This window comes from Eubalaena glacialis, chromosome 4 (genome assembly GCF_028564815.1).
Source record: "Eubalaena glacialis isolate mEubGla1 chromosome 4, mEubGla1.1.hap2.+ XY, whole genome shotgun sequence".
Classification (NCBI taxonomy): domain Eukaryota; kingdom Metazoa; phylum Chordata; class Mammalia; order Artiodactyla; family Balaenidae; genus Eubalaena; species Eubalaena glacialis.
In genome coordinates this window covers 63,577,047-63,598,877 of record NC_083719.1, presented here as the reverse complement: position 1 = coordinate 63,598,877, position 21,831 = coordinate 63,577,047, and the positions used below count along the sequence as shown (strand labels likewise).

Here is a 21,831-nt window from a genome sequence, read left to right as displayed (position 1 = left end):
GAATTTAATTTGGGGTAAAATTCATTTAATTCATCTAAAACATAATGATAATGATGCCACTGGGCTGGTTACTCCAAATTCCTATGAATTATACTAATAAAAGTGCAATGAAAATATTCCTTGCCCTGGACTTTGGCACAAGAGCCTCATCTCTGTAGGTACATGATCCTGTAGGGCTGCTCTGCCGACAGCCCACCTTTCTGGGATGGGACCCAGTCCAGCCGGGGGCCTGGGGATTTGTGTTGATGGAGGCGTGCAAACTGCCCAAGAGCCCACACCTGTGCTTGTGGCGGCCAGCGGCTCGCTCTGCTGCAGGAAGCAGTCTTGCAGGCTGGCCACCTGGAACAGCGAGCCTCTCACCACCAACTTCAGCTCTTCCAAGGAGTCCTGGAAGAAATCGGATTCATACCACACATTGTTGATGTCATTCAAAAGCCAATGAGCTTGCAGACGCACACAATTTTCATAACAGAGTAGGCCTGAATACTTGGACTCTGACACTTTACATAATTTTGTGGTTTTGCATTTTTTCCTGAAGCCTGCCAGCCCTATCCTTTTGACTGAAGCAAATATGGAAGAAACCAGTAGCTTAGGAGAGTGCTGGCGTCCAGCGTGGTCTGAGAGTTCATGAAGGTGACTCGGAGAAGAGAAAAGGCAGTTTTCCTTCATGGTAAACAAGCTCTTTTGTGGCAGGAGCCTCTTAAGAGTTGTCTGTTTATGGAGTTTAGACTGTAATGAATAAGACATTGACCCCAATTTTAAACACTATTGTTTTTAGGGTGTCTTGGATCCAGGTTTTAGCGAAGTCTCTGGTTTCCTTGGACTATGAGGATGAATAAACCGTATATTCTTTTTCTTTCTTTTTTATTGGGGTATAGTTGCTTTACAATGTTACGTTAGTTTCTGCTGTACAGCGAAGTGAATCAGCTGTACGTATACATATACACCCTCCTTTTTGGATTTCCTTCCCATTTAGGTCACCACAGAGCACTGAGTAGAGTTCCCTGTACTATACAGCAGGTTCTCATTAGTTATCTATTTTATACATATTAGTGTATGTATGTCAATCCCAATCTCCCAATTCATCCCACCCCACCTTTCCCCTCTTGGTGTCCATACGTTTGTTCTCTACATCTGTCTATTTCTGCCTTGCAAACAGGTTCATCTGTACCATTTTTCTAGATTCCACATGTATATGTTAATATACGATATTTGTTTTTCTCTTTCTGACTTACTTCACTCTGTATGACACTCTCTAGGTCCATCCAAGTCTCTACAAATGACCCAATTTCGTTCCTTTTTATGGCTGAGTAATATTCCATTGTATATACGTACCACATATTCTTTATCCGTTCCTCTGTTGATGGACATTTAGGTTGCTTCCATGACCTGGCTATTGTAAATAGTGCTGCAATAAATACTGGGGTGCATGTGTCTTTTTGAATTATGGTTTTCTCAGGGTATATGCCCAGTAGTGGGATTGCTGGGTCATAGGGTAGTTCTATTTTTAGTTTTTTAAGGAACCTCCATACTGTTCTCCATAGTGGCTGTACCAATTTACATTCCCACCAACAGTACAAGAGGGTTCCCTTTTCTCCACACCCACTCCAGCATTTATTATTTGTAGACCTTTTGATGATGGCCATTCTGACCGGTGTGAGGCGATACCTCACTGTGGTTTTGATTTGCATTTCTTTAATAATTAGTGATATTAAACTGTATATTCTGTGATGTATATTTTCATATATTTTCACATTACTGGTTTATATCCATCATTCATTGTTAGTCATAGTCAATTCCCTCACCCCTTAATTTTGTAGCTTTTACTGTACTCACTATTTTATATATGTATGATAGAAAATGTTTATGTTAACTGGCAACATAAAGTCATCATTCTTATTTAGAAATGAGCATGCTAAGGATTTTCAGAGGGACTCTGCTTTTTCATTTAGCTAAGTTAAGATGTATGCAACACGTGCTACATATTTTGTTGGAATCAGACCATAAGCTCTATGGAGGCAGAACCGTGACTGTTTGGCCTAATGCCTAGAATGTGCCTACTGACTGAGTAATTGACTGACTGACTGACTGAGAAGGTGACTATGAAGACAGAGCACTGTGGTCCTTGTTGATAGTCTAAGGAGGTAGAACTTTTGGACAAAATTCCAAAAAATTCCATCTATTTCTGATGACCTTGGTTTTTAGAAATGGACTTATTTGGTGGTGGAGACTAATTTCTGAAATGTCAGTGACACAATTTCTGACTGCCATTCTGACTATCTGGGCTACTCTGGGGATTCAGAAATAAAGTTTGGCATATCTCTCCATTAATTTTTTTCTCTCTCTATAAATCTACACTAAATATATATACAACTCTTTCTCCCTCTCTCTAAACTTGGATTTTAGCTTTCTTGAAACTTCTGCTTGAAAATGCTTCCTATGTTTCAAGCACAAATTCTAGTATCTGATTCATAGTTTTTACATTATTATCTAAAACTTCTCAGCATTCCTAGTTACAATGGAAATTACTGTTTACACCCTGCTTCTTTACACAAAGGGCTCAGAATAACTTGCTAAAAGCACATATAATTTAGTTAAAGCATATAATAATGAAATAAAAGTGGAAAATAGTGATTGCAATATATAAAACAACAATATGGGCCCCAGTGGATGAACGTAGTTATTGATTTTGGGATCGACTTCCGTATCAGATGAAATTCTGGAACGATGAGCAGTTATAGTAATAATTGGAAAAGACAAAGAATACTAGTTATTTATAGGAAACAAAGTATTTCCTAGCACAAATTTTTTTTAAATAAATTTATTTATTTATGTTTTATATTTATTTTTGGCTGCATTGGGTCTTCATTGCTGCACGCGGGCTTTTCTCTAGTTGTGGCGAGCAGGGGCTACTCTTCGTTGGGGTGCACGGGCTTTTCATTGTGGTGGCTTCTCTTGTTGTGGAGCACAGGCTCTAGGAGCACGGGCTTCAGTGGTTGTGGCACGTGGGCTCAGTAGTTGTGGCACATGGGATCTTCCCGGGCCAGGGCTCGAACCCATGTCTCCTGCATTGGCAGGCGGATTCTTAACCACTGCGCCACCAGGGAAGTCCCCCTAGCGCAAAATTCTAAGAGAAACATATGTGGCAATTTCTACAGTAGGTGCAATGATATGATGAAAAATAATACCATCAACAGGGCATAAAACGGAAGACAGAAGTGATGTGATTTGTAAGGCCTCATGGAATTAAGTTGGCCATAAGGGTCTTTTTGTTAGGGATGCTCTAGTGAGAACTGTGAAAAATGTTGTTCCTGGTGCTTGGCAATTTCCAATCATTCTTTTTTACTTTCATTAAAAATATAATAACATTATAGAAAGATTACAAGTAGATCATCCTATTGCCCTAAGATAGTTTTAAAATTTTTGCTATTCTTTTTGCTATTCCTTTCTTGCTTTACAATTATATCCCCAAAGTCTCCACTTATCATCTAAAAGAGCAGCTCTCAATTTTGACTTCACGTTAGAATCAGTATTTTAAAAAATACTGATGCCGAGGCACCACCGCTATAGATTCTGATTTAACTTGTCTGGAGGGTGGGCCCTCTAGCAGTCGGTTTTTAAGTTCCACAGGTGTTTCTAACATGCAGCCAAAATTAGACCCACTCTTGACCTCAGCCCACTCTTCTGCATTCAGCAGAAGCTTCAGAAACTCATCTTTCCACTTTGGAGAAAGGTTTGTGGGTTCTTACCTGTGCCTTCCTCTGGAAAGTCCTCAATTCAACAGCCTCAGGACTCTGGGCGAGGCCAGAAAAGGCTCTGGGGAGACTGTGAATGGAATCCACTTGCGAGCAGTCCACGTAGAGCTCTACAGAGCCAGCTCCCCGGTGCAGATTGGTCAGTCTCAGGAGGACCCTGTGCCGCCTGCCGTCGGCCAGCTGCAGGTTGTTGAAAACCACCAAATGAATCTTCCCATCATTCTTCAGGTAACGGAGGATGGCTAGAACCAAGCACGGGTCAGCGAATAATGAGATACAGGGAAAGGGCGTGATTCTGTGCTGCACAGCTTCCAGGTGACAATGGCGAGGCTGGGTCATTGGAAAGACGCAAGTAAGTCAGCACCATAAATTTTCAACATTTTGTGTGCCAGGCATTTTTCTAGGCACTGGCCACCACTCTGTTGCTGAGAATGTTTTGTGCTCATGAAGAGAGACAATAAGTAGTAAATTCGAAAATAAACAGTATAATTTCAGATAATGATGAGTACAGTGAGCAAGTAGAACCCATCAAAAGTCAAGTAACATCTAAGTAAGCTCCTGAGGGCATGAATTCATTAATTTGCAAACATTTACTGAGCACTACTACAGGGCTGGGTGCTGCCCTTCGTTGCTGTAAACACTTCATTTCTCCTCACTGCAACCCTATGAAACTGGAATGACTACAGGTGAGGAAAGGGAAGCTCAGATAAGCGAAGGAACTTGCTCAAGGACACAGTAAGTGACAGGACTAGAATTTGAAACTGAGTGTGGTTTATTCCATGACTAAAAGAATGCTAGGCCTGGATAGGCCTTTGGAAGGACTTCACGGGAGATCCACTACCTTACACAAAAAGACATTCCCAGTATTATGTTGAGTGAAAAAAAGGTTATGAGTCAGTACAGGTTCATTCCGAAAAAACTATGTAGGTATGTACACAGACGTATATACACATATACAGAAAATTAGAAGGAAATATTAATACGGTCATTGCTGGGCGCTTGGACGATGTGTTTTTTTCCTTTTCTTCATTTTCATTGCCTGATTTTTCTACAAGAAACATGCATTACTTATGTAATACAAAAAAAGTAAAAGAAAAAAATGAATTCCACACATAAACCCAGAGTGTGCTACAGTCAGTCTGTATGATTCATAACAAGTAACTGGGACCATCTTGCCTCAGATACCTCTTCTGTGAAGTGTAAATGCCAACTTGGTGCTGCCCCATGGAGTAGCCAGCCAGGAATATCTGTTTATGTTGCAATATTGCCAGAAAAAATAATCCCTACTATGAAATTTTAAAGATGTTTTTGAAGACTTCCTCCAAACACATTAGACTTTCTAGGTTGACTTCCCCACCCTTCTAAACCCTGACTAGATTTGCTTTCCCATTTGACCATGGTTGGAGGGGGCCAGTTGGCATCAGGGTCTGTGGTGTAGAGATATGCCCTGAGGAGTCAGGAGATCTTCTCTCGTGCCCATGTGGTCGCCGCCACTTGCTTACTGAGAGAGAAGAATTGGTAAGACCTGACAGAACAGACTGGCTAGAAGGCCTTTCTATGGCTGTAGTACATTACTACGTTTCCTGAAGCAAAGTATTGGTAAGACTTAAGTAAATGTGGTATGAGGAGAAAGAAAACAGACGTGAGTAGAAATTCTTGAGGTATTTTAAACATGGGATACAACAGAGTTTTTTTACTCCTTTATTTAATATTGTTGAGAATTTATAATAGTAACAGCATGGCTGGAAATTGGAGGCATAAGGTACACAAAAGAGGGGGAAAATGAACCCAAATATATGCACTAATTCAATATTTTCAGACATCTATTTCTTTACTTTTTTGAATAGTTTTGCAAATCCCTGGCGTTTTTACAGGCCAGTGAAAACACCACTTGGACTACCAGACTTCAACCAGGTCATAGACACATATACTCAGGATCTCCTCATTTTCATTATGGCCACAACCTCTGTTCCTCATAGTAACAGTTTAAGAGGATACACACAGCAGCTTAAAACAAATACCCTTGGTCTTTCTCCCCTGGGATTTCTGTGGAATTCAAAGGAAACATATTTTCATGGGCCTCTTGCCTGCTTTTAGCAGGCCTTCCAGGCCATGTGGGCCATGATTTATTTTCATAACTGAATCGCTAAGTTTAATTTTATAAATAGTACCTAGTGGAGTACGTTATATATAACAGGTGCACATTAATGTTGTGAATATAAACTTCCAATGAATAATTAAATGATTGCCTTGAAAGCTTTTCACATATAAATTTAAAAGTTTAGAGAGTAGCAATTTAACATCTATTGCAGGCAGCCAAACCTGCCATTGTGTTCACGCTGTCATTTGAGGGCACGCTATACTTCTGCCTTGCTTTGTGTTGCAGTGCAGCACTGAAATGACAAATTCCTCATGCTCCTAGATCTTGTGACAAGAGCAAGAGGAAAAAAAGGAAAAGAAGAATTATGGAAACTTCCATCTTCACAAGGTCTGTTAGCAGAAAATTATCAAGTGCTTTGACATTTACCATTCTTCGTACTTGATCCAGTAATTTTCATTTTGCTTATGGCTTCCATTTTTTCATTTTTCTTTTTTATTGCAAACTCCTTACTTCAGTGCTTCTATACTTATTTTATCTTCAGAGCAGTAAGACTACCCCAGAGGGTCGACAGGCACCTGCTCAGAAAACTCAGCATTTTTCCATCAGTCACAATGAGTCTAGAAACAGCCTCAACAACCCAGGAGCCTGCAGCCTGGGAGATTCCCTGACCTTCTCCAGAAGCAGCACCACTGGAGGGGAGAGAGCAGACATAGTTCCCTTCCTCTCTCTGGTCCCCCTTTCCCAGTGCTCACCTTGCCCAATCTTAGCCCAACATACACACAGAGCAGAGGGGAGCAAAACAGAGGGGAAAATACAAGTGAGCCAGTAAGACATCGCTTCTGCCTCCAGAAGGAGTGAAAAGTCAGGCCTGGAAGCCGGAAGGAGCAGTCTTCTCCTGGCTCCAGCCCACTTCTGCCCCTTAGCACCCCAGGGAGCAATGCACTCAGGAAAACCGTCACTGGGTACAGCTCTGCTTCTTCAGCTGAGGCACATTCCATTCTCTTGCTTGCTTCTCACTGAAACAAGTTTGCTTAGTGATTTCAGCCTTGTTCTCTCTCAGGGCGAGTACCAAGAACTCCTCTGATTAGAACTGAAGGCTGCAGGTCTTCAAACGGTGTTTCTGCCTCTACCTTGTTCTATCTCTGGGTTTCTCTGCCAGATTCCTTATTTACCTTCCTGCTGAGGGTCTCTTTCTATGCAGTTTTTCTGGACTGAAAGCTTGAGATTCTTACAGGACTGTTTTGACCAAATGATTGCCTTTTCAATGCAACACACAAGCGAGCCAATGGAATCATTCACTAGCTCCCTAGTGGTCCCTAATTAATGTGTAACTTATCCCCGGACTGGCCCAACCTTCCTGCCACCTTCCATTCTGCTGATCACCAGCCAAGCTGAACGACCAGTTCTAACAACCCATTTTCACCCCTCTCTAGCTTTCTCCAGCCTCCCTCATCCTTTTCTTTCTGTGCGAATGTTCTCTTCTCCATTCCTCTCCTTCCTGCTCCATCATTGCTACAAATCTGAAGCCAAGATCCAGCTCAAATGCACCAGACTCCCTCTAGTCTTCTATCTTCCCCATGGTTGGAAGTTACTGCCTCATTCATCTTCCCTAACACTTTCTCGGTGCTTTGCTAGGTATACTTTTTCAGGACTCAGGTTCCAGTCATGGCTCGGATATTAAATCCCTATGTGACCCTGGGCCTGAAGTGTCCACTTCTTAAACTATTAAAAGGAGTCAATAAAAGCTGTCCTTCCTATTTCATTTTGTTTTCAGTGGTGGTCAAATAAGAAAATGCAAAAATATAAGCTGCTATACAAACGTAGGTACTAGTATATTTGTTTATTTCTCATCTTCTCTACTAAAGCATAAACTCTTGGGACAAGCAGTCTATTTCTTACTAATTTTCCCATACACCACAGCATCTGAGAACACCAAATACAACTATCTGTTGAATGAAAAAATAGATAGAGTATTCATGTATCTACTCTGATTTTTTTAATCCACAATCTTTTTAAAAATGTGGGGAGCAGTTTCTATTAGTTTACTTACATAAATCTTTTCCTTCTAAACTTAGCATCTTTGTGTACTTGAGAGTTTGGAGCCTCATTTTATGGCTGCATTTCCATGTCTGGGCACCAGCCTGACAGAGGAGTCATGCAGCCTGGCCTGATTAAAACCATCTCAGTGACTGGCGGGGGATGAAGATGAAGAAGCAAACCCAATCAATGAAGATTTGAAATACTGCTATCTTGGGAAAAGTTTCAAAAGGTGCTTTTTGAAAAGTGGACGGACTTGGTAGTCAAAAATATTATGATGTGTTGAATATCAAAGCTATGAAGCAGGCTGCCAGCTTTAAAGAACTGGAAATGATAATATTTTGTCTGCTTGGGCAAAGAAATTCAGAGTGACCTGGCCGGCAGGCAGCAAACTCAGCAAGGTAGTCCGGGGCCTGCTGCTTTGCTTGGCAAGTGGCTTTGCTCTTTGGCACTTTTAAATATATGATGAAAGCAATTGCTGTCAACCTTTCCTCTTCTTCTCCAAATAACTGTACATTAAAAAAAGACTTCTTGCCATTAATGTCTCTTGTGACGGATATTCTTGTTTGCCTTGACTCATTTATCTTTACACCCTATACGCTAAGGTCTTTGTAACTTTAGTGCTTTGGAAATACATAAAAGGTAAATCATCAAACTGCTTTTCCTAAAAGTACTCTGGGTGACTCCCAGGTGTGATAAATGCAGTATGTGTGTTTTGAAATTTTTTTGTAGCAGTTTAAACCAATGTAAAGCTTACAGAATACACACATACACACACACACACACACACACACACACACACACACACACGGAGCAAAGAAACATCCAGTGAAAGGAAGCACAGCAGTTATATTGAACATCTGCAAAAGGCTTTATATTTTGCTAAGTTATGAGGCATCACTGTAAACAACTATCTGGTAGGTAACAGAGCTGTAAATGTGCACAGAATCCCAAGGTCACCTTATAGGAGAGAGGTGCAAAGCAACTTCTTAAATGCCCATGGAATGCTCTCTAGCCTTAGTAGAGCCACAGAATATTGGCATTATAAGTCATCCAGCTTAATATCTCACTTCACAAATCCCTTCAGTAAAAGTGCAGTCTCTACCAGCACATTTCCAGTAACAAAGAACTTTACTTTGCAGAAAAACCCATGTCACTTTTGGATTGCTCCCCAAGATTTTCCTAATTCAGAGCCAATATCTGTTTCCTCCGACTTCCACCAGTGTGTCCTAATTTTACTCTTCAGAACTATAGACAGATATAATCTTATCCTCAATCAAAATGATATTCTTCAAATATTTTAAGGCAATTTTCATCTCTCTCACGTCTTCTGTCTGGCTCCTTGATTTCTCCAGTTCCTTTAATTTTTTGACTTGTGATGTGGTAAAAAACGGGATCCAGAGGGATGCTGGCTTGGTGACTCTCCTCAAGGTAATCTCTGACTTGACAGTGTCCCTGTGAAATGTGCTCACAACTAGACACAGTATTCTAGATGTGGCTGGACAATTAAGTGTACAGTGGGACTATCAGTGCCCTTGATCTGGCCACATGTATGTATTAATGAAGCCTAAAATTTAAAAAGCTTTTAAAAAAGTTGCATCACTGTATCTGTTCATTCATTCATTCATTCAGCAAACATTTTTGAGCAACTACTAAGTGCCAGGCACTGTGCTCAACATTGCTTGGTTCTTAACGTTGTTGACTAGAATGCTTAGGATGGGTCTTCCACATCCTGGGCGTCTACAATTTACTTTTCATTCCTAGAGGACGGATTTACATTTATTACTGTTAAATTTAATCTGATGGTGGCCTATTGTGTGTCAGCCAGGTGGGACCCTGTAAATCTTGATAATGGCATCTGACATGTTCAACTGTTTTTTCCAGCTTTGTGCCAACTGCAAACATGTTAAAATACTATGTTTCCACCTAAGTCACTGATATGTTGAAAAGTTCAATGCCCAAGACAGAGCCTTGTCAAAAACCACTAGATACTTTGCTATAAGGCAATTTACCAACTCCTAACAGTACTATTTATCTAGCTTATTCTTTTTTTATATTATTCAGAAAGGTATAATGAGTGACTTCATAAAATTCATTAAAAAGTTTGGCAGGATTTATTTTTAGTAAACCTATTTGCCTTCAAATAATCCCAGCTTTCTTTTCCAGGAAATCCCAAAATGCATGAATAATAGTACAACCCTCTGAAGGTTTGTCCTAAAGTTCACGAAAATTCTTTCCACTTTCTGTATATCATCATTTTAAAACTGAGTTCATTCAAGGGTACCTCATAAGAGTACTGCGAAAGTTAAAAGGGAAAATGAGCGTTGAGCCTTTAGCACGGCCCTGGTTCATTGTAATGGCTCCATAAATAAATATTATTATAAGTGTTTGAGGCACCTCATTTTTTCCCCTTCATTATTTGGTTTAGAATTCTAACTTTTTTTTTTTTTTTTGGCTGCTCCACGCAGCTCGCGAGGTCTTAGTTCCCCCATCACGGACTGAACCCGGGCCTTTGGCAGTGAAAGCTCAGAGTCCTAACCACTGGACCGCCAGGGAATTCCAGAATTCTAACTTTTAAACTCTTCCATCTCTTTCCAGCTGTATCTCTCAGTAGCCTGCAGGTTTCAGAACAACTACTCTGAACCATTTGACTTCTCCTATCATAGGCTGAGGAGCCTGACTCTCTCCAGTCATTACTGCTAATTCTTGGAGTTCCCTTCATTTCCACAGCATCAAGTTGTTTTTCTGTGGCTCTCAAATTAAGACTAAAGAAGCGGTCCTCTCATGCTTTTTCTGAAAGGTGAAGCTTTCATTAAGGTAAGCCAAGAGTTCACCAACTCATCATTTTTGGAAGACAGTTGCCTAAATAATAGAAAGGGGTCTCTGTCCCTCACTATCTATCTAATCTATCTAATATAGTAACCTGAAGTTTTTATTGAGCTTCAGAGTCTAAGTTATTATACTTTATATAAGTCAGTTCTTGCAATCAACCTGGGAGGTAGCTATTATCATCCCCACTTTAGAGATAGTAAATCGATGCTCAGGGGGATTCAGAGATGTATTCATGGTGACACAGTTCCTGAGACTTTTAATTGTGACTCAAACTCAGGATACTAACTGGAAAGTTGTCTCTATGCCAGATTCAAGAAAATCACCAACCATATCTTCTACCCAGCTAGGTGGTTTCTACAGAATGCTTATTTCTATACCACTGTATTACTAATAATCTGATAGAGCATTTCTATCAGAAATACTATCTGTATTCCTTTTACATCCTCAACCAAATGGTCTTCAACATTCATTCATTCAAAAAGTGATTCCGAGCCAGACCTACTGTGGGACATTGTATACATCTAGAATTTCCACAACAATGTCTTTTTTTTTTTTTTTTTTTTTTAAACAAAGCTACTCTTCTCAGCCTCCATTTATTCTATCCAATCTCTTCATGAGCCACTTCTATGTACAGGGCACTGTGCTACGTGCTGGAGTATACACAAAGGTGAGTTAAGGGATGCTCAGCCCTTGCCTTAGGGGAGCTTATAACCTACTGGAGAAAAGACCTCTAAGTAATTCAAATACAAGGCAAGCGAAGAGTAGCACCTTCTGTGGAAGTACAAAGTCATATAAAGAAAGGTGTCAGGAGGAGCTGGAGATGTGTCTTACGTGTGTAGGATTTCAGTAACTTGAGATGGTGCAGGGCATGCACCAGGGGAAGCAGAGGGTAAGAGCAAAAGGACAGAGAAGGAGCGACAGCGTGGGTACGTCCAGGGAACAGTAGTTAGCCCATCCGGCTGAAGCACAGGCTGCAAGGACAGTTGGAAGGACAGATAAACTGGAAAGGCTCGTTGGGAGTCAGGCAACAGAAAGACCTAAATGCCCAGCCTGGGCAATTGCACCTTATTCAGTTTGGGATCGGAAGCCACTACAGGTCTCTGCAGTCAGGCATAACTAGATCCAAGTTATGCTTTGCGAACAGTAATGAGGCGACCACGGTAGGATGACTTGGAGAGTGAGAGGGCAGAAACAGAAAGCTCAGTGGCAAACTCATTCTTTGCAGTCTTCATGGAATACACTTTAGTTTCTCGTAGGAGCTCGTCAAAGGCCCAGACAACCAAATCCTCTCTTCGATTCCATCTGTGCAGTCACCCTCTCCCAAACCATAACCTTTAATAGAGGGAAAGATGTGTCCTATTTCCTACTCTGGTGTTTTAAGTCACGAGAGATACATCTTGATTTCTTGTTTCGCTGTTTTCCATGCAAAGCAACAGAAGACAAGATCAGCTGAGCCTTGTCAGTTGAATAATGGACTGGGGTTCACCTTCCAGGAAGATGCTTTCCCCCCACTCTCCACAAATCATGGCAGGTGTGCATGGCCCCCTGAACGGTCAGGTCACTGAAGATGGTCTCTTGCTCTCTGTAACTCCCCTGCTCGACCAGTCCCTGCTTCACCTACTCGCTACTCACATGAACGTGCTTGCCCCCTGCTCCGGCCAAGTGCTTATTCTAATCCTTAGGCCAGAATGCCTCCACCTGCTAGTTTATTAAAGGGAAACTTCTGCCCTCATGATGGTGGTTAACCTGAGGGTCTGTGAGGGATGTGCCCCAGCTGCCGGTTTCCCTGGTAACTGATGAGCCAACCTGACGTCAATTCCCCCATACATGGTAGCCTCCTTCTCCCCTGAGTAGCAAAGATCGCTGCCATGTCCTGCCTGCTGTCTGGTCTATACAGTGGGATGTCGCTCCAGGACCTTTTGCTGAAGACATGTAAGATCCCCTGTCCAATAAACTGTTGATGTCTCTGTCACTGTTCTGGGCTCTTCTTTTGGTCTCGAGGCTGGGCAACAAGACTTGCAGGCCTGCAGGGTGCAGCCCAGCACCACCACTGAACACCTCAATGGGGAGTCACAAACACATGCTGCATCTTTTTCTGGACCTGATGGACCCAGTGACTTCTCTTTCTTGTTCCAGTCACAATGGGCTGTTGCTCCTTCCTAGAACTTTCAGATTCACCAGGGATGGCAAATCTCTGTCCTTTTCCCTATTGCTCCAGGGAATCTTCTCCGTGTCAAATTCTTCAACTCTAATACTGTTATAAATTCCTCTTTGTTTTCTGAGAATTGTCATCTCTGGATTTTTTTAGGACTCCTTTTAAAAAATATTTTTTCTAAGAGCTTTTTATCTCTTCTAGTAGGTTGGCAGGTGGAAAGGTATTCAATCCTTTCCTCTTTTTTTCTCCTTTAACATGGAGATCAGCTGGTATTAACAGCTGACTCACATGACTGGTGATTTTTCAAAGGAAACGCACTTAACAACCCCCTTCCCTATCCATCTACCTGCCCATGTATCTAGCATTACCCTGGCCTCTATAGAGTGAACAGAAAGAATCAGCTCGGGGGAAGTTGCTTGTTTTTCCACAATGGCCAATTTAGAAATAGAGGGTGAGATTCAGAGAGAGTTAAATCTAGAAGCAGAGTTTTTGGCTCTATAGAGGGCCTTTTAGCCACTAAGCTGAGTGAGCTAAAAGAAAAACCTTCCAGTGCATCTAAAATAATTTAGTGAGAAGCTACTGCCCTTTAGATGAAGAAGGGTGGCGTTTATAGATGATAAACTGAGTAGCTGGGTTCTTAGACAATGAGCTGTTCCTTCAAGAGATGTGAGGCAAAATGGGGTTGTCAGAATCAAGGCAGAGAGATGGGTGAAATTACCTCCCCTCAGGGCTGAAGGCGGGGCAAAGGGAGCAGGAATGGTTGAAACATCTGCTAAATCATGAACCATGTCCCCAACTCCCTTCACTGTCTGAAACTGCACCTCAGCCCCCGAGAGGCCGTGAGGAACAGAGAAAGCAGACTTGTGAGTGAGATGGAAGGAGGGAAGGAGGATATTGGAACTTGACATAAAAGGAGGGGTTAAAAGCCCATTCCTTCTTGCTTTTAACTCTATAGTCCTGTGAACGTTAAGAATTAGGAATTTCTTTCAGCTCCCAACACCTGCAGCTTTAAGTGTTCAATCACAATTAGAATCTCAGAGAGTTTGAAGCTCTAGAAGTATCTACTTTGTAGAGCAAACTGAAATAAAAAATGTTTCCGGAAGGACCAGTCCTCCTTTTTTAAAAGCATGAGGCAGCACGGACACGTATCTGTCACATTCCTCAATAAGCAGGAACAGGTGTTGTCCCCAGGGCACGGGCGGAAGAGAAGGAGATGAAAAAATAGTGACCTTTTTCCTTGGAAGTCATTTCTTAGTACATGTAGGAACTCAATTTGACAGTGAAACATTTGGCAGCAGAGGGAACAAACAAGTGACAGACCTGTGTAAACTGGCACAAAACAGGTAGAAAAGAGAGCTGTTCATTTCGTTCTACCGCTGAGATATATTCTCTCTATCAAGTTCGGGAGGTGCTTGCAGAGCTAGGAGTTAGGTCTGCTAAGCCACATGCTTCTAAGGGAGCACAAGAATGGTGTGAGTGGCTATTACAGGCTGAATGTGTGTGTTCCCCTCAAATTCATATGTTGAAGCCCGAACCCTCAATATGGTGGTATTAGGAAGTGGGCCTTTGGGAGGTAATTAGGTTTAGATTAGGTCATGAGGGTGGGACCCCCATGACGGCATTAGTGTCCTTACAAGAAAAGGAAGACAGCTCACTCTCTCTCTCTGCACCAGCACACACTGAGGAAAGGCCATATGAGGACACAGTGAGAAGGTGGCTGTCTACAAGCCAGGACCCAGGCTCTCATCAGGAACCAAATCTGCTGGCACCTTGACCTTGGACTTACCAGCCTCCAGTACTGTGGGAAATAAACATCTGTTGCTTAAGCCACCCAGTCTATGGTATTTGTTATAGCAGCTCAAGCTGACTAACAGAGTGGCCAAACTGTCCTGGGTCCTGTCCCTTCCAGAACTGGATCCAGAATAACACGAGGATCGGACAATGTCAAAGGGCATTTTTGCCGCAAGCTATCCTTCCTTCTTTCTCCCAATATCAACTCACCCTCCCTATACAGGTAAATGCACAATCAAAGGAATTTGGTATTGAAAACTGAAATCAATGGTGGATGGAACCATCTGAAGGAAAGTAGACCCCAAGTCCTGGAATAGGCAGAGAGGATTTTTAAGTAAATAATTTCTATAAATCTCCTTACCTTTGTTCAAGCGTCCCATGACAGTAAACTCAAAATACTTGCTGTTGTCAGCTGAAGAGTAAAGTCCGAAGATGGTGGCTGAACTTTTCGTCTGCAGCTTGAAGGTGGAGATCACATAGAGCTCGTTCAGGGTGGGGTCTGTCAGGACTGGCTGCAGGACACCTGGGTTCAGCCTCTGGCTGGCGGATGGGAGAAGGTCAAAGACTGCAGAGAATGGGGAGAAAGGAACAATCAGTGAAAGGTTTAACTTTGGGGCAAACACGTTTTTTGAGGGGAGACAATCTGACAGTAAGCTATGAAGTGAACTGATATTGTAATCATTTTTCCACATTGTCAAACTCGCCAGTTCTTTCTCGTCACTCTTACAGTGGCTGGACATTTGAACCAGAAGAAATAGAGCACAATATTCATCACAAGGTTATAGCCCCCAAGAGAAGACAAAATTTGCAAACCCAAAATTGCATTTTGGCTGAAGAAGTGGCTCTGAAAATGCCCACTAGGGAGACGCTAGTATAAAGGCTAAAAGCGGGGCTTCCCTGGTGATGCAGTGGTTGAGAATCTGCCTGCTAATGCAGGGGACACGGGTTCGAGCCCTGGTCTGGGAAGATCCCACATGTCGCGGAGCAACTGGGCCCGTGAGCCACAACTACTGAGCCTGTGCGTCTGGAGCCTGTGCCCCGCAACGGGAGGGGCCGCGATAGTGAAAGGCCCATGCACCGCGATGAAGAGTGGCCCCCGCACCGCGATGAAGAGTGGCCCCCGCTTGCCACAACTAGAGAAGGCCCTCGCACGAAACGAAGACCCAACACAGCCAAAACTAAATAAATAAATAAAGTAGCTATAAAGGCTAAAAGCCTTTATATTAAACGCTTAACGTATAAGGTGGGGGGGACGCAGGTAACAGCATCTAAGTCATTGTTTTTCTTATGGCCCCTAGTAGTGAATTTCCGCCTTGGGGTCCCTCATGTGCCTCTCGGACCGGAGCCAATTGTCTTTTCCTGGTCAGTGATAAGTGACACAGGGAATATGCAGCAGAAAAAATATGTATGGTAGGAGATACACTGTCAACAAAACAGTTTGCTACCTTTGTGAGACCTAAGTGCTCCCTTTGTGCATTTACAGTGCCCCAGCGTTTCTCTGTTAAGAAATCCCGATGTGGAAACAAAACAAAACCATACAACGTGGTTTCTATTTCTTGATTGTAACCTCACTGATAGAGTTGGTTTACAAAAACTAGAACCTGCATTTATATTTGTGTAAGTTGCTTTTGATCGAGTCAGCAGCACCTTCTCTCAAACTTTATGAAAGCTATGAGAGAGTATGTCCAGTTAATTTAAAAGGCAAAGGCCAAATTTGGGTAATACTCACTAGAAGTTACTTAGTATTTTTCTTGGTTTATGCAAATATCGTTTGAACAATTCCATAGCCTGCAGGAACTTCAGGCTCCAGAGCTGTCTCCTGGATACAATAATCTGGTTACTAAAAAGGGTCATAGTATCCATAATTTATAAAGAGCTCTTACAAATCAGTAAAATAAGCATCCTAATAGAAAAATGGGCAAATAACATGAAAAGGCAATTTACAGAAAAAGAGTTACAATGGCAAATAAGTATATATATAAGTGTTCATATGCTTAACTAATGATGAAGGAATTGCTAACTTAAACAACGAGGTATTATTTTCACCATCAAATTGGAAAAAAAATACAATAATACCCAACTGTTGGTGAGGATTCAGGAAAATGGGTACTCATATACTGGTGGGTAAGATTTAAAATGGTATAAACACTTTGAAGCCAGTTTAAATAGCAATATCAAAGGCCCTGAGACACATATGCTCTTTGATTTAGCGTTGCTACAAAAGGAATTTATCTTAGGAAAATAATGGATGACATGGTAATTTATTTAGGAGATTCACCACCAGTGTTAATTCTAGAATTTCTATTTAGGAAGGAGTTATGTGAAAATCTAATTGGAAGAGGTGGGAAACCTGAATCTTCGCTGGCACAGCACTTTGTCTCTTCTTAACAGAGACAGAAAGGCTTGACAGAGATTACAGGGATTTCAGCCCTCCGAAGCCATCCTGTGGCACTGCAAATGTTCAACAAATTATTTTTAGTATAAAAACACTGGAAACAACTAAGTGTCCTACATTAGAGCCCTGGATAAATAAATTTTGGTCCACCCAAAAAGAGAAATACTATATATTAAATTCCTATATATTATAAAGGGTAATGCAGCTGAATACTTAGATATGGGAAAAAGCTCATGATATATTAAGTGGAGACAGGTGATAAAATTACATGTATAACATGACCCCATTTGAAATATGTATTTGCCCAGAAAAAGATTTGAAAAACAATACGACAAAATGCTAACAAGAATAGTAGCTATCTCTGGGTTGAATAATTATACATTTTTAATTTCATGTGCTTTTACTTACCCAATTTTCTTCTTTTTCTTTTTTTTTTTTTTTTTTACAATGAACAGGTGTTGCTTTCGTAAGAAAAAATAAAGTTATAAAACAAACAGGCAAAAGCCTAGTTATTTATGAATGTCTACTCCTTTTAAAAGATGATCTGTCTTCAGATTGGATCTGTATTGTTTCTTTCATGTGTATCAAGAACCTTATACAATAATGATTTTAATACTAGCAGTGCTGGAAAGCAGAATATCTATTATGTTCTTTCTAGCATCCCACATTCCCCAAACATGAGGACTGCTGCCCACTGTACTTCAAAAGGGGCATAGAATTTTTAAATTTCCAGAGAACTGGAAACTTTACATTTCCACCAGTGGGAGCAAAGGGAAATAAGGCAATATATTTAAAAGTTCCATTCAGGACAAGACATCTTCAGGAAAGAGATGTGTGTTTAAAAGTATGGGAACTGCATGCAAAACTAAACTCTTGGTATTCCTGATTTTTGCTTTGACCGTGATTACTTCATAATTCAGCTGAAACTAAATTTACCGCATTTCAATCTGTATGGTTCCTCTAATCCACTGGCTTCACTCTCAAGAGGCCAAGTTGGGATTAGTTAGTAATGAGTTTGGAGAGTGTTTTGAAAAGGAAATGAGTCACCACAAATTTCTACTAACGTTATTACGCTTTAGTAATAGCGCCAGGATCTAAGCACAACCTTCTAGTGTTACAGGTGAAATTACTGCTACCAATGAGCCCAACCATCACTGTATGAAAATCGAATACTTACCAATAAGACTAGCAAGGCAGCTCAGAGGAAAAAGGAGATAAGCAAATTATTCAGCTGAGCTGATAATTGCAAACTAATCAACTCAATAAAGAATCTATCAGAAACTTGACTTAATCAGATCGCCTACAGCAATTAAATTACCCAGATAATTTAGGTATAGCCTGATTTTAAGTCTCCATAAAACAGGCAGCTCTGTCCAAGGAGAAGCAAAATCCATACCTGCAACACACCATGAAGTTGTGTGTTCAAACGTCAAGAATTCATATAACACAAAACATTATAGCCATGAATTCAAACCTGTTAAATAATGTTTGCAATAAGAAAACTTTTGAACTGTGTCAAAAAGCTTCCTTTCTGACACCAAAAGCAAAGGCAACAAAAGCAAAAGTAAACAAGTGGAACTACATCAAACTAAAAAGCTTCTGCACAGCAAAGGAAACCAACGAAATGAAAAGGCAACCTATGGAATGGGAGAAGACATCTGCAAATCACATCTCTGAAAAGGGGTTAATATCCAAAATATATAAAAAACTCATACAACTCAATAGCAAAAACAAACAAAACTACAAAAAATCACAACCAAACATATTTAAAAGTGGGCAGAAAATCTGAATAAACATTTTTCCAAAGGAGATAGACAGATGGCCAACATATACATGAAAAGATGCCCAACATCACTAATCATGAGGGAAATGCAAATCAAAACCACAATGAGATATCACCTCACACCAGTTAGAATGGCTATTAGCAAAAAGACAGGAAACAGCAAGTGTTGGTGAGGAGGTGGGAAAAAGGGAACCCTTGTACACCATTGGTGGGAATGTAAGTTGGGGCAGCTACTATGCAAAACAGTATGAAGGTTCCTCAAAAAAATTAAAAACAGAACTACCTTATATGATCCAGCAATCCCACTCCTGGGTATTTAGCCAAAGAAAACAAAACCATTAACTCTGAAAGATATATGGAGTTATTCGTCACAGCACTATTTACAATAGCCAAGATATGAAAACAACCTGTGTCCATCAACGGATAAATGAATAAAGAAAATGTGATACACACACACAATAGAATATTATTTAGTCATAAAAAGGAAGGAAATCTTGCCATTTATGACAATATGGATGGATTTTGAGGGCATTATGTAAGTGTAATTAAGACAAAGACAAATACTGTATGGTCTCACTTATATGTGGGATCTTAAAAACAAAAACAAACAAACAAGAAAGGACAAGCTCATAGACACAGAGAACAGACTGATGGTTGCCAGAAGTGGGGTAGTAGTGGTGGGGGTGAAATGGGTGAAGGACGTCAAAAGGTACAAGCTTCCAGTTATAAAATAAATAAGCCATGGGGATGTAATGTACAGCATGGTGACTATAGTTAATAGTACTGTATTGCACATTTGAAAGTTGCTAAGAGAATAGATCTTAAAAGTTCTCATCACAAGAAAAAAATCTGTAGTCGTGCGGCAATGGATGTTAACTGGACTTATTGTGGTGATCATTTTGCAATGTATACAATTATCAAATCATTATGTTGTACACCTGAAACTGATATAACATTATATGCCAATTATACATTAATTTTTTAAAAAGGCTTCCTTTCTTACCTTCCTAGAAGCAAGGTCACAATGAATAAATACTATAAAGTACAGCATTTTAAACATTTCAACCCAAACTAAAAGCAGTTCAGTACCCCCTGAAAACACAATTCTGGTTGCCTGGTCTGGAATCAAAATGAGTTATCTGGTGAAATGCAAACTTTAAATGGGTAATTACTGCAGTGGGAGGGGAAGGGAATGGAGAGCACCAGCACAGGCATTCTTCATTCTGCCTTCCTAGAATTAGCAATTTTTACTTCAAGTTGCGTGTCTCTTCCAGCTTTATTTTCTTAGTCAGTAAAAATTAACCCCAGGCATCAATTCAAACAGATGAAGGTCATCACTGGATAGCCAGTTAAAGCCCTAAGATGTTTTCTTGCTTAAATAATTTCTTCCTTTTGGTCTTTCCAAAATTCTGTTTAAGCTTAAGTGCTTTCTGCCCAACAGTTCTTTTCACCCCATCTCACAAAGGGGTTTGAAGACTGATCATCCAGGTGGCTTTTCAAATTATTAATCAACTTATTAACCTCTTTGTAGAGAAAGACCCATTTCTCAGCCTTCCAGTTCAATTTACCTCAAGAATCAAGAGACCAAGCCAACTCCCAAAGGAGGCTTTGGGGTCCCAGCAAAGTTGGAGCAGAAAAAGGCGAGTGGCAGGGCAATACAGCAATACTGCACCTTTCTTGGGGATATCAGCCTCAGACCACCTGGGCGGAACATCGCTCCTGCCGCGCGTCGAAGGATTTAGGATGCTGGGCTGAGTGGAGGGCTGGCCAGAGAGAGCCGCGGGGGACGGAATTCGGATTTCACCCTACTTCAAACAGGACGTGTTCGAGGTCTAGGGCCGCGCCGTAAGCTTGGAAACCCCACGTCTTTGCCTAGACTGAAAATGTTTTGCATCCCCCAAACTACTGTATAGGGAATTGGTCTCATCGCTGGATAATCTAATCTCCGAAAATTCTAATCTTTAATTATCGTTTCCAATCACAATAAAAAACAGAGAGGTGCCGAGCGAGGCCCCAGGAGCCAGGGGCCGAGCCGCGCGCGGAGCTGGTCCCTCCGTTCGCCCAAGTGGAGCGCGGGACGGCGGACTCCGTGACCGAGGGACCCTGGCCGTGGCTCCCGCCCCGGCTCGCTCCCACTTACCCTGGGGGGTGGCCTGGGCGCCGGCCCCCAGCCACGGCTGCAGGGCCAGGTGCAGCAGGAGCAAGGCGGCTCCGCGCGGGGCCAGCATGTTGGCTCTTCCTGCTCCCCGCGGGCGCTCGGGACTCACGGCTCCGTGGGCCCTGCCTGGGAGTGCGGACGGCGCGCGGCCCCTCGGTCGGGCTTCCCGCGCGTAGCGCAGGTGAGGCGAGCGCGGCGTCCGGGCTGCCGTCGGGGGCGGTGCTCGCGTCCTGGCGCCGCGGAGCTGAGTGCGCTGGCGGCGGGGCAGGGCGCTTTATGGTCTGGCTGGCCGGGGTGGGGGAGGGCCGAGGCCTGGGCGGCCTACTTGGCTGGGATCCCCTTTGGCGGGGAAGTACGGGGGCGGCCGGAGCGGGGAGCGTGGGCGGCAGAGCGAGAGAGGCGTGAGCTTCGGGACTGGGGATGGCAAAGAGCCCTGCGCCGACCCGGTCCTGGGTGGGTGGGCGTAGTCGCCGGGCCCGGACGGACGAGGGGGTTAGGAGGATGCGAAGGGCGAGGATGCGCAGTCGGGGGGCTGGTGAGAAAGTGAGGACACGCAGGACAGAGAAGAAGGACAAGAGCGGGGCAAAGGAGGAAGAAAGTGACACTGACCCGCTAGCTTTGGGCACCATCCATCCCCCACCTCTTCTTTTCTAAACAGAAGAACATCGTTTGGTCAGGCTCTTAACGCCCATCTTGGGTTCCCTTCCCAACGAGCCCTGAAGGCTCTCCGGGAACTTCTGCCTCCTAAGGTGGTCCGGAGAACAACTGGTTTCTTTTATTTCTTCAATCTTTTCTTGAATACTTCAAATGATGAATATTTTCCC

The 21,831-nt window shown here is 42.2% G+C and overlaps 1 protein-coding gene across 1 annotated transcript in view; it reads right to left on the bottom strand.

Moving 5' to 3' along the window:
- The window catches only part of THBS4 (thrombospondin 4), a 53,809-nt gene extending 32,490 nt beyond the window's left edge, over positions 1 to 21,319 (bottom strand). Inside the window, exons 1-4 of the mRNA XM_061189393.1 lie at positions 20,990 to 21,319; positions 15,033 to 15,236; positions 3,750 to 3,997; positions 279 to 387 (exon numbers count right to left, since the gene is read on the bottom strand). Of these exons, the coding sequence (XP_061045376.1) occupies positions 279 to 387; positions 3,750 to 3,997; positions 15,033 to 15,236; positions 20,990 to 21,077 (649 nt within the window). The 5' untranslated portion in view covers positions 21,078 to 21,319. The remainder of the gene's footprint in view (positions 1 to 278; positions 388 to 3,749; positions 3,998 to 15,032; positions 15,237 to 20,989) is intronic.
- Between the last annotated feature and the right edge of the window lie 512 nt (positions 21,320 to 21,831).